This window comes from Piliocolobus tephrosceles, chromosome 17 (assembly GCF_002776525.5).
Source record: "Piliocolobus tephrosceles isolate RC106 chromosome 17, ASM277652v3, whole genome shotgun sequence".
Lineage (NCBI taxonomy): Eukaryota > Metazoa > Chordata > Mammalia > Primates > Cercopithecidae > Piliocolobus > Piliocolobus tephrosceles.
The window spans coordinates 13200450-13213360 of NC_045450.1; the positions used below are offsets into that span (position 1 = coordinate 13200450).

The 12911-nt window shown below is 43.6% G+C and overlaps 1 protein-coding gene across 1 annotated transcript in view; it reads left to right on the top strand.

The window, feature by feature from the left end:
- SHISA9 (shisa family member 9) overlaps positions 1–11478 on the top strand; it is a 334187-nt gene extending 322709 nt beyond the window's left edge. Inside the window, exon 5 of the mRNA XM_023231132.2 lies at positions 11099–11478. Within this exon, the coding sequence (XP_023086900.2) occupies positions 11099–11478 (380 nt within the window). The remainder of the gene's footprint in view (positions 1–11098) is intronic.
- The last annotated feature ends 1433 nt before the right edge of the window (positions 11479–12911 follow it).

Here is a 12911-nt window from a genome sequence, read left to right on the forward strand (position 1 = left end):
TCTCAGCTCCATTTTTTGGACAAACTGTCAAAGCGCTCTGAGCCTCAGTTTCCCACTTATAAAATAAGACCAATGGTAACACCTACCTCATTAGGATGTTGAGAGTATTGAAGGGGGTAGCAAATGTAAATAGGTAGTGAAGGCAGTAGCATAGAACACACACTTAAGAAAGGTGAGCAATTACTCAGTTTGCCATTGACGAGAGTGGGGAAATAGGAAGTCCCTGTCGATACTCAGACTTCTGATACCTAAACAGTCTTTTTAATCGATCCCTGCCTCCTTCACCTGACTTTATTCTACCTCCCTCCCCTGAGCTAGGTCTCCTAAAGAGTATTCAGGTCTCTGCACATTCTCATACAGGAAGATGGATCCTAGTTCGCCTGTCTGAGAAATAAAAGCACTTAACCCGAGCTCCAGCCCTTCAATCCCTGTAAAGAACAGATCATTCAGTCTTCAGTGATACAGACTGAATGAGCAGGAGATGAAACATCCTGCCCGTTTCTCATATTTTGTGGACTGTCATTGGAATTGGAATATCATCAGTGCTTTCCTTCTTTCATCACATGCATATTATTGCACCCCTTCTGTGTGCCAGGTACTGGGCTGGATGTTGAGGATAAAGCAGTGAGCAGAACAAATACAACCTCTGCCCTAAGTGGAGCTTTATATTCTGGTAAAGAGAGACAGAGCATACACAAGTAACCAAAAAAGGTAACTTTATATATTAATATGGCCTATGAACATATTAAAATAGGGAGAGGTCGTCAGAGCCATGGGTGGGAGTGTCGTCTTTGGGTATTAGGAGGGTTTTTCAGGTGGTAGCCTTTGGTCGCAGGTCCAGAGGGTAGGAAGGAGTATTTAAGCAGTGGAAACAGCAGGGATGAGGTCCAAAGGCCCTGAGATGGTGACAAGCTTGGTGTGTTCAGGAACAGAAAGGAATCTCGTGTATGGTGGAATAGTACCCCCCTAAATTCATGTCCACTCGGAACCTGAGGCTGGGAATGCACATGGAAATAGAGTCTTTGCAGAGGTCATCAAGTTGAGGATATATTGAATTAATGTGGGCCCTAATCCAGTGGCTGATATCCTTATAAGAAGGGAGAAATGTGGACACATACACACACACGGAAAATGGCCACGTGAAACCTAAGACAGATTGAAATGATGTAACTTCCAAGGCAAGAGGTGCCAAGGATTGCCAGCAACCACCAGAAACTAGAAGAGGCAAGAATGGATCCTCTGGTGGAGCCTTCAGAGGGAGCATGACCCAGCCAACTTCTGGCCTTTGGAGCTGCAAGAGAATGTATTTCTGTTGTTTTAAGCCATCGAGTTTGTGGTACTTTGTGATGGCAGCTTTAAGAAACGAACACACCCGGTGATGGGTTGACAATAGGTATGGAGGAGAGGAGGGTGCACAGGTAGCCAGAGTCCAGGTCAAACAGACCTCAGGGACCATTTCAAGGAATTTGGATTTTATTAAGTGTAATGGGAAGATGAATGGCTGCCTTTTGTCATACCCTTGAGCCAAAGGCAGAAACCGATGAGGAAATGTGAAAGCTTTGGTTGGGGCATTGCTTACCAGGTGAAACCCATCACCTGTGACCCAAGATGATTACCAAGCAAGAATGAGTGGTAGGAACCCCCCCGCTAAGATATCTTTGCCTCAAGGAAAGGAGGTAGGTGGGAGGCTGCCTGCTGAGACCCTCAGATGTGCAGCTTGTTTTGGAAACTGGTTATTACCTTGAGGTTCTCCCTTTCCACGGAAGCCAGGCTCCATCCCGCCCCGCACCTGTACAAGTGTCTGCTGCTAATTAACAGAGAGACAGATGGAGGAAGGTATAGTTTAATTTTACAGCCCCAGTTTCTTCAAGGCAATTAGGTTCATTGGAAGGAAAGCACCTTTTTCTTTCTTCTTCTTCTTTTGTAAATGAAGAAAAATCAAACGGGAGAGGGCCAGTGTTGTTGAAAGGCTCACACATCTGTTTTCTGGTCGGTTTGTCAGCCATCTGCCCACGAGGTACCGGGGCTGATTAGGTTAATGCATTTATTAATGGGGCTTGCAAGACTATTCAATGAATCTGTTATTTTTTTCACAAGGAGCTTTTTAATATACTGAGACAGGGGCCACACTGCACAAAGCCAAGAGTGGCTAGATAAGCATTTCTTTCCCTTCACCTGGCTCCAAACCAGAGGGAAACAGAAACATTATGAAAACAGGGTTTCATGAAAACTGCACTTCCAGGTAATGGAAATGATTCATCCATCTAACCGCTAACCACCTCCTTGTTGAAATAATCTTGAATATATCTCTTTGGACGATAGTTTCATGTACCAGGCACCAGTTCAGTGCCTACACTGCACTTCTCTAAGAGAACACCTGAGGGCTAGGGTGTGAGAATGGTTAGTTAAATTAATAGGCATGAATGATAAAATCTTGCCTATAGGACATTAGATGGCCTGAGGACCCCTTGCCTTCTTCACTCTACAACTCAGATATCCTTTCAGGTTCTTGAAACTACTCAGCTCCTTCTCACCTCAAAGCTTTTGCAAATGCTGTCATGTATCAGTTATTAACTGCTGCATAACAAATGACTCCAAATCTTGGTTGCTTCACATAGCAACTATTTATTGAGGTCATGATTCTGGGACAATGGGGAAGTTCTTCTTGTTTGGGCTGGATTGGCTCCTCTCAGTTGGGTTTTCTTGGTATCTGGCTTTGCTGTTAGGTGGCTGATGGTCTAGGCTGGCCTCACTGAACATACTGCAGTTAGCAGTCGGTTGGTTGTGGTGAACAGGGGTTACTGGCCTTTGGGTTTCTCATCCTCCAGAAGTCTAGTGGCTCCCTTCTTCACATGGAGTCAGATTTTTAGGGCCTTAGAGTAGAAGTTGCTAGAATCTACTGGTCCAAGCCCACCATAATGCCAGGGCATATTCAAGGCATGGGGAAATAGACTCCACTTCTTGATGGCAAGAGCTGCAAAGTATGTTGGTCATTCTTGCAATTTGCCACATATTTCCTCATGTGGGTTGCTCTTTCTGTTACTCTTCACCTTGTGATCTCAGCTTAAAGAGCTCTTTCTCAAGAGGCAGGATGAATGCCTGCCTCCCTAGTAGAATGTTTATCCCAGGATGGCAGGAACCATGTCTGTTTCTGTTTCTGATTGTCTTTCATATTTCAGGTATCCAGCATATGGTGGGTACCTGTTTGATGAATGACTAAATGATTGAACGAACAGCTCGAAGACTGCAGCATGGACAATGGATTGGAGGAGGTGAAACAAGGCAGGGAGGCCAGTGTGGTTACTGAAGGAGAACAATGTTCAAAGGGGGTAGGAGAAAGGGAATAGGTTAAGGAAGTATTTGTTAGATATGGCTGGAAGGACTTGTTGGTTTGACAGTTGTGCTGCAAGAGAAGAAGAGAATGAATTCAGCCATCGCTCCCAAATTTCTGGCATAAGTGGCTAAGGAGTGGGTGGTCCTGCATGAGAGGTAAGGAAGAGGCTGAAGAACAGATCCAAGTAATGTTGCTGGGTTCAGGCATGGCCACCTTGGGTCAGAGATGCTGGTGAATCTGTCCAGGAGGTAACTAGATACATAAATTTTGAAGTCTAAAGGGGAATCTTAGAGTATTTTTCTACTGAAGTTTCATGGCACTGGAAATCTGGAACTTTCCTCTAAAAGGCAGGAAATGGGTTCAAGTCCCAGCTCTAATATTAGCTTGTGCTACCTTAAACAATAAAGCTTCCCTGACCACCACCTCCCTCCTGATCAGATCAAGGCCCCTTTGTGTGCCCTTTCATGGAGTAAACTAGGCACTCAACAAACATGGTGGGAGGAAAAAGGAAAGAAGGGAGACAGAAAAGAAGGCAACTCGGTTTGGATGAATGCCTGCTTTTTGCCTAGCAAGTTGCCTACCATAGAGTAAGTGTTCAAACCATGTCTGTCGAATTTAATCCAGGGCTTCTTTCTTAAGGCAGGGAATAGATAAAATATAGGTATTGAGCATTTACTACATTCCAGGAACTGTGCTGTGTAGCAGGTGTATCTCATGCAATTCATTGTTCACAATAAACCCAAGAGTGGTTAATATTATCCCCATTTCACACCTGATGGTTAAGTGCTGTTCCCAAGGTCTCATAAACTCAGATCTGTCTCATTCCAGAGCCAGCAGACTTTCTTGTTCACTCCACTCTTGCCCCAAGTACCAAACACTTTCTGTGCCCAGGGAGTACCCAATACCAGGTTCACCAAGCAATAGCTCAGAATTAGGTAAGGAGGATGGTGTGGATTCTCCATGTGGGTCTCAGTGTTTCCTCTCAATGGGATTTTCCCCCCATCTGCACAGATATGGACAGACTTGAATACCTCTGTATCTGCTTTTCTTTAGAACTTTCTGAGGGGACATCACCTATTGAAGCTGCTGGGATGCTTAATTCACAATTTATTTTGTCTGTTTCTCAGAAGCAGGAAGCATTGAATGCATCCCTTGCTCAGAGCAGACCTCAGACTGGTCTGATATCTGGAAAGAGGAACATGGGAAAGAATGATGCTGGATCATTATAAGGCATATAATGAGGGCGAGTGAGATTTTTCAGTGAGAGATTACTGGGAGGAAAATGAAAAAGACAGCTTCCATCCCTATTCTTGTCCTGATATTCTCTATGCTGTCACTGTATTTTGCTCATTTTTTTTTACCTTTTAAGTTCAGGGGTACAAATGCAGGTTTGTTACCTAGGTAAACTTGTGTCATGGGGGTTTGTTGTACAGATTATTTCATCTCCCAGGTATTAAACCTAGTACTCATTATTTTTTCTAATCCTCTCACTCCTCCTACTCTTATCATTATCATTCATCAAATATTTACTGAGGCCAGGTGTGGTGGCTCACACCTGTAATCCCAGCACTTCAGGAGGCCAAGGTGGGTGGATCACTTCAGGTCAGGAGTTCGAGACCAGCCTGACCAACATGGCACAATCCTGTCTCTACTGAAAATACAAAAATCAGCCAGGCGTGATGGCATACACCTGGAATCCCAGCTACTTGGGATACTGAGACAGGAGAATCACTTGAGCCCAGGAGGCAGAGGCTGTAGTGAGCTAAGACTGCACCACCACACTCCAGCCTGGGTGACAGAATGAGACACTGTCTCAAAAAACAATTTTTACTGAGTCCTTAGTATCTGCCAGGAACTAGGTTGGACATTGCTTATATAATGCTGGGCAAAAGTCATACCTGGTCTTCTTGGAACACTTGTGAGTGAGATGGGTGATAATGAATGAACTGCATAAAAAAGTGTAAAATGATAGTCATGATAAATGCCATGGGGAGGAGCTTATTATGGAGCGATCTGACCTTGTCAGACTTTCTAGAAGGGAGAGTGACCTGAGGGGAGAGGCAGCTGGGCATAATAGGAGTGAGGTGGGAGGATACTTCCCTTTAGCTCTCTAACAAAAAAAACTCCTATGTGCTGGAACTGTGATAATGGCAGGGGCTATCCCTGTGGTTCTCAACCCTGGCTGCACATTAGAGTCACCTGAGGGACTTAGAAATTCTATGTCTGGGCCACACTCTCTGAGATTCTGATTAAATAGGTTTGGGAAGGGGTCCAGGTGTCTGAACACTTTTAAAGGCAGATTTCCATATACTGCCAGGACTGAGAACTACTGAGCCACCGAGATGGAAGGATATTTCTGCTCTCAAAGAACTCGTGGTCTAGTGGGGAAACAGATGTGAACACAGAAAATTATAAAACAGCATAGTCAGTGTTATGATGGAGACAGCAGGGGTGGCTGAGAAAGTCTGAGGGAATGAGGGAGGTAACATCTTAGCTAAGTCTTGCAAGATGAGTAACAGTGAGCCTGGCGCTAATAAAGGGGGTAGACTCTGCAGCTCAGACACGTGGTTCTTAGACCAGATAGGGGTCCTTGTTATAAATACTACTATGACTGGTTATCTCCCCTTCATAGCACTTACCGTAGTTATACTTCTATGTAATTTGGGGGATTATTTGACCACCACCTCCCTCCCGATCAGATCAAGGCCCCTTTGTGTTGCTCTTTCCGGTAGTAAACTAGGCACTCGATGAACATGGTGGGTGGAAGAAGGAAAGAGGGGAGACAGAAAAGAAGGCAGGTTGATTTGGATGAATGCCTGCCTCCCTACCAGAATGCCCACCCCAGCAGGGCAGGAACCACATCTGTTTCTGATTCTCCTTCATATTTCAAGTGTCCAGCACATGGTGGGTACCTGTTTGATGAATGACTAAATGGTTGAACAAACAGCTCAAAGACTGCAGCATGGACAATGGACTGGAGGAGGTGAAACAAGGCAGGGAGACCAGTTTGGTTACTGAAGGAGAACAATGTTCAAAGAGGGTAGGAGAAAGAGAATAAGCTGAAGAAATATTTGTTAGATATGGCTGGAAGGACTCGTTGGTTTGACAGTTGTGCTGCAAGAGAAGAAGAGAATGAAGTCAACCATTGCTCCCAAGTTTCTGGCTTAAGTGGCTAAGGGGTGGGTGGTCCCATGTGAGAGATAAGGAAGAGGCTGAAGAACAGATGTGAGATGTGAGTAATTTTGCTGGGTTCAGGCATGGCCACCTTAGTTACAGGAAAGGAGTTCTGATCTAGACCCCAAGAGAGGGGTTCTTGGATCTCATGCAAGAAAGAATTCAGGGTGAGTCCACAGAGTAAAGTGAAAGTAAGTTCAGTAAGAAAGTAGAGGAATAAAAGAATGGCTACTCCATAGACAGAGCAGCCCTGAGGGCTGCTGGTTGCCCATTTTTATGGTTATTTCTTGATGATATGCTAAAAAAAGGGGTGGATTATTTATGCCTCCCTTTTTTCAACCATACAGGATAACTTCCTGATATTGCCATGACATTTGTAAACTGTCATGGCGCTGGTGGGAGTGTAGCAGTGAGGACGACCAGAGGTCGCTCCCATGGCCATTTTGGTTTTGGTGGGTTTTGGTCAGCTTCTTTACTGCAACCTGTTTTGTCAGCAAAGCCTTTATGACCTGTGTCTTGTGCCAGTCTTCTATCTCATCCTGTGACTTGGAATGCCTTAACCATCTGGGAATGCAGCCCAGTAGGTCTCAGCCTCATTTTACCCAGCCCCTATTCAAGATGGGGTTGCTCTGGTTCACACGTCTATGGCAGTTGTCCTGCAGTAGAGGAGGAGTGTGAAGTCAACCATTGCTCCCAAGTTTCTGGCTTAAATGGCTAAGGGGTGGGTGGTCCCATGTGAGAGATAACAAAGAGGCTAAAGAACAGATCTGAGTAGTGTTGCTGGGTTCAGGCATGGCTACCTTGGGCCAGAGATGCTGGTGAATCCAGGAGGTAATGACATATAAATTTTGATATCGAAGGGGGAAACTTTGAGTATTCTTCTATTGAAGTTTCATGGCACTGGAAATCTAGGATTCCTCCAAAAGGCAGGAAGACGGGTTCTAGTCCCAGCTCTAATATTAACTTGTGCTACCTTAAACAATTTATGACATTTCAGGAATGTGTGATCCTCACAGCCTTAGCAGATTCCAAGATTCCTTTTGGCTTTGACATTCCATATCTTCAGGTAGCCCTAGAATTTAAAGAGGAACTTTCTGTTGAAAGGCTTTATCAGTCGGAGCTATTTGCGTTACAAGGGATATAAATTCAAATATTAGAGCTGGGACTAGAACCCATCTTCCTGCCTTTTGCAGGAAAGTTCTAGATTTTATACATAGCAAGTTAATATGTGGCTTCCTGGGGTGTTGCCTTGGGCAGTAGTCTGAGTGGAGGCCACGCTAGCCAGGAAAGAGTGCTGTGATCAATGAATGATGTCTAGCATAGACACGGAGTCAGAAACGGGGACATAGTTTTGTTTCCGTCCTGAAACCAAAGGTTTCCCTCTATGGCCTTTCAAATAATGTTGATTGAATGTAGGTTCTACTCCGGCTCAGCCATTAGCTCTGGGTAACCTTAGTTTAATCATTTTATATGCCAGAGCTTGACAGTTTCCTTATTTGTCAAGCAGCAGTAATAGTCCCCATCTTTTCTACCTTCATTGTTGAAAGGATCTAATGAGAAATGAAGCATAGAGCCCTGTAAGGAGCAGAATCAGATACAAAGATGCAAAGGAGAATCAGAAACAGATATGGTTCCTGCCCTGCTGGGGTGGACATTCTAGTAGGGAGGCGAGCATTCTTTAACCTTTATGTAAATTCACCTGTGTGACACTGTGAGATCCAGACATGTGGATGAAAGAGCAAATACTTCTCATCTCCTGAGAGATGAAAGTTCAAAATTTTATTGGTAATGAATTAATTTTAAAAGTGTAGATAATCTTATAATAAAAGAATTCAGAAATAAATAAAATAAAAGGAGGTCTCATAAAATTGTCAAATAAAAATCACATAAGAAAAGAGTCAGCAAACCACCATGGCACATGTATAGCTATGTAACAAACCGGCATGTTCTGCACATGTATCCCCAGAACTTAAAGTATAACTTAAAAAAAAGAAAAGAAAGTGTCGATGAAAAGAGTCAAACTCTGTCAAATACTTGAAGAGATTTATTCTGAGCCAAATAGGAGTGAGCATGACCTGTGACACAGCCCTCAGGAGTCCTGAGAACATGTGCCCAGGGTGGTTGGGCTGCAGCTTGGTTTTATACCTTTTAGGGAGGTGTGAGAAATCAATCAAATACATTTGAGAAATATGCAGGTTTGGTCCAGAAAAATGGGACAATTCGAAGTGGGGGATTGAGGGGGAGCTTCAAGGCTATAGGTAAATGTAAACATTTTCTGGTTGACAGTTGGTTGAGTCTAAAGACCTGGGATCGATAGAAAGGAAATGTTCAGGTGAAGATAAAAGATTATGGAGACCAGGGTTCTTTTGAAGTCTTATAGTGACTGCCCTTAGAGACAATGGATGACAAATGTTTCCTATTCAGACTTTTAAAAGGTGCTAGACTCTCAGTTAATCTCTCCAGGATTGAGAGGGCCTGGAAGAAAAAGATCTAGCTATGATAATAGAGCTTCTTTACAGATGTAGGTTTTACCCCACAAAAAAACGTCTTTTCAGGGCCATTTCAAAATACGACAAAAAAACATGTTTGGGGGTAAAATATTTTGATTTTCTTCTTTGTCATGTAATGTTGTGCCAGAGTCAGATAGGAAAGTAAGTCACGATATATAGGGTTAAATAAAACCCATCTGATGAGAATTTATGGTTTGTAGGGTGTGACTCCCAGACGCCTTAGACAGAAATTTGGGCAAGATAAGAAAAAATCAGAGCTTAGTCCTCAGAAGAAAGAAAGACAGAGAAAGAGAAGTAAAAATGAAGGAAGAGAGGGAGGGAGGAAGAAAGAGAGAGAGGAAGAAGGAAGGAAGGAGGAAGGGAGGGAGGGAGGAAGGAAGGAAGGAAGGAAGGAACGAAGGAGTCACTGAGTGCTGGAGATGGTGTAGTTAAATTGAGTGGAAATTGGTAAAACTCTTTTGTAGAGGAGTTGGCAATATACGTCAAGAGCCTTAACAATATTTATACTCTTTGGCCAAATAATTCAGTGTTTTATAATCCAGATCAAAGGTCAGCAAACGTTTTAAAAAAGGATTGGGTAGTAAACATCTCAGGCTCTTCAGGCCTCACAGTTTCTGTCAATTGAGTTTCAACAAGTACTCAATTCTACCATATCAGAACAAAAGCAGCTATGAATTATACATAAATGAATGGGTATGGTTTTGTTTCCAACAAAACTTTGTTTACAAAATAAGGATGTGGCCAGATTTGGCCCGTGGGTCATAGTTTGCCAATCCCTGATGTAAATTAAGAAAACAGGCCTGGTGCAGTGGCTCACACCTGTAATCCCAGCACATTGGGAGGCCAAGGTGGGAGGACTGGTTGAGCCCAGGAGTTCAAGACCAGCCCGGGCAACATGGTGAAACCTCATTTCTACAAAAAATTACAAAAATTAGCCTAGTGTGGTGGTGCTTGCCTGTGGTCCCAGCTACTCAGGAGAATCATCTGAGCCTAGGAGGTAGTGAGCTATGATGGTGCCACTGCACTCCAGCCTGGGCAGCAGAGTAAGATCCTATCTCAAAAAATAATAATAAATAAATAAGAAAACATTTTTAGAATTATGCTAAATTCAAACTTCTAAATACAAAGAGAGGTTTAGGTGAAAAGAAAAGTTGCTATTACAACTTTATTTGTAATAGCAAACTATTGGCATAACTAGAACACTCATCAATAGGGGGATTCATTAATTTTGATAGTTCCACTCAATGAAATACTACATACACATGAAAATCCTGTTTATTAATAATTTATAACAACATGGAGAAATGCTTCGTAGAACATTACATGAGAAATAGAAACAAACTTATTTATAATGATGATGATAATGGTGGTGGATAATATCTAAGCACTTTACACAAGTGATATCATTTAACTCTCCAAACAGACGTATGAAGTATACTTTTCTATTGTAATGACTTTCCTTATGGAGAAGCTGCTGCTGACAAATGTTAAGTAATTTAGTCAAGGTTAAGCTGCTGGCAGGTGTCAGAGTTGGAATGTGAATACAGGTCTGTTTACCTGCTAAAAGCAAAAACAAAGGCAAACAAACTAGCCTAGAAAAATCCCAAATTAAACTCTGTTTATTTAAAAAAAAAAAAAAAGCAGAAAAAAAGACACCCAAAAGTTGTTATCGGCTGTCATGATTGGTAGATGATAGGAAGATCACTTAACATGTTCAGTATTTTCTCTAGTGAGAATGTATCATTTTAATAAAAAAGAACAGGGGAATTTCATAGGCAAACCAACAATGGCAGAATGGTAGGTGGGACTGTGGGGAGAAAAGTGTTTATTTCGGGAGTCTAGAGGTTCCCTTGGGGATGCCCTTAATCCTCTTGGTCCTGCTCTTTGTTTGTGAAAAGGATATGGTGCTGCACTTCCCTCTGTCTTGTTCTAGGTGGAGTTTCTAGTGTGTCTTGTTTGGACTGTTGGCCTATCTTTATGCTGTTCTTGGGTTGACATGTCAGTCTATCTCTCTAACTCTCTCTCTCTCTCTCTCTCTTCTCTTTCTTCCCCTTCTTCATCCACCTGTTCCACTGTGCAGCTGACAAGGTCAATGATGACTTCTACACCAAGCGACGGCACCTGGCTGAGCTGGCTGCTAAGGGGAACCTACCTTTGCACCCCGTAAGAGTGGAGGACGAGCCCGGGGCCTTCAGCCCTGAGCATGGTCCTGCCAAGCAGAATGGACAGAAGTCCCGCACCAACAAGATGCCCCCACATCCCCTGGCCTACAGCTCTACCACCAACTTTAAGGGCTGGGACCCCAACGAGCAGTCCCTCCGGCGGCAGGCTTACGGCAACAAGGGCAAGCTTGGCACGGCCGAGACAGGCTCCAGCGACCCCTTGGGAACTCGCCCCCAGCACTACCCACCCCCACAGCCATACTTCATCACCAATAGCAAAACAGAAGTGACTGTCTGAGCTTTCACCACAGGGAGCACCCTGGAGACCACACTAAACTAAGAGAGGCAAAAAACAACCCCGCCCACACCCTCCCTGTCCTCCCCAACACGTGCGTCCACACACTCACTCTCAACAAGAACCAACTCTAAACCTACTGGGGACACGGAGTCGCGTTTTTCCTAAGTCATGCCTATAACGTGTCGGCGGGCAGCTGAGAAAGACTGAAGCGTGGACATTCAGCAATACAGCAAAGGGGAAACGGAGGCACACTCTTTCCACTCCAGGACCAAGGTGGCCAACTCACATGCCCAAACCAAGGGGCTGAGTTTTCTTTTCCTCCCAACTTGAAACTGAAATCCATGATGACAAAGTATAAAAGTAGCACAATTTAGAGAAATTGTCCAGTTGAGCACATACACTACTTGCCACGTGCTGTTTCTAGGTTCGAGAGCCAGGGTGGAAGTGGGGAAAGAGAATGAGGGAGGACACAAGAGAAGAGTGCATTCTGGAAGAGGAGTTGTTCTGGGAGGAATTTGCCCACATCAGAAGCATTTTTCTAATTCCAAGAAGTGGTGACGTGGACGTAAAATTTTGACAGAGCATGAAACAGTAACTGGACCCCAACCATTCTATTTATAGTACTTTTCATATCATCCATATTGAACGCAAAAAACAACACACTCTCAGACTCACAAAAAATAAATAAACCCTGAACCCACCAACAATGATGGGAAGGAAAAAAAAACAAAACAAAAAAAAACATTTTAGAGAACTCCCATAAGGACCATGACCGTGGAAATGGGATGGACTTTTATGACAGCGAGAGGGTCCGGAGAGTATCGAATAACTTTTTAAAAAGAGAATTTAAATGTAAGCCCACTACAAAACAAATAAAAACAGCAAATTAGGTTGTTTTTTTTTTTTCTTCCAAAATCTTGAAGACTTGTTGACATTAACAACGACAAATCCACAGCTGGAAAAGTCCACAGGAGATCAGATGAGGATCCAGAAGCCTCTGATTTCTGGGTTTTGCCTCTAAGACCTGAAACAGCCACAGAAACAAGTCCTCTATAAACTGTATGTCCCTGATATCCCTTTCCCTTCAGCGCGTTGCCGCCGCCGCTGCCAAACTTCAACTGCTTTGGACTGAAAATGTCATAAGCGTGGGTGGTGCCTTCAATGTGTTACTGTTGTTTCATGACAGTCTTGTTTCCCAAGTGCAACCTGTGTTCTTTTAGCCTGCCTTCCTCTTGTTTTTCTGCAATAGTAGAAGATGTTTCCATCCTTCCTTTGTAGGTGAGCCCACCCCATAACACCCTCTGAGGGGCTGCTACAATGTCAGGGGTGCCCAGGAGCAAAGACCTCCCTACTCTCTACACTATCAAAATGAGTCTTTCCATTTTCTAGCCCTCCCAAACCTGTCAGATGTTTCTTGGTCCCATAATTTCCAG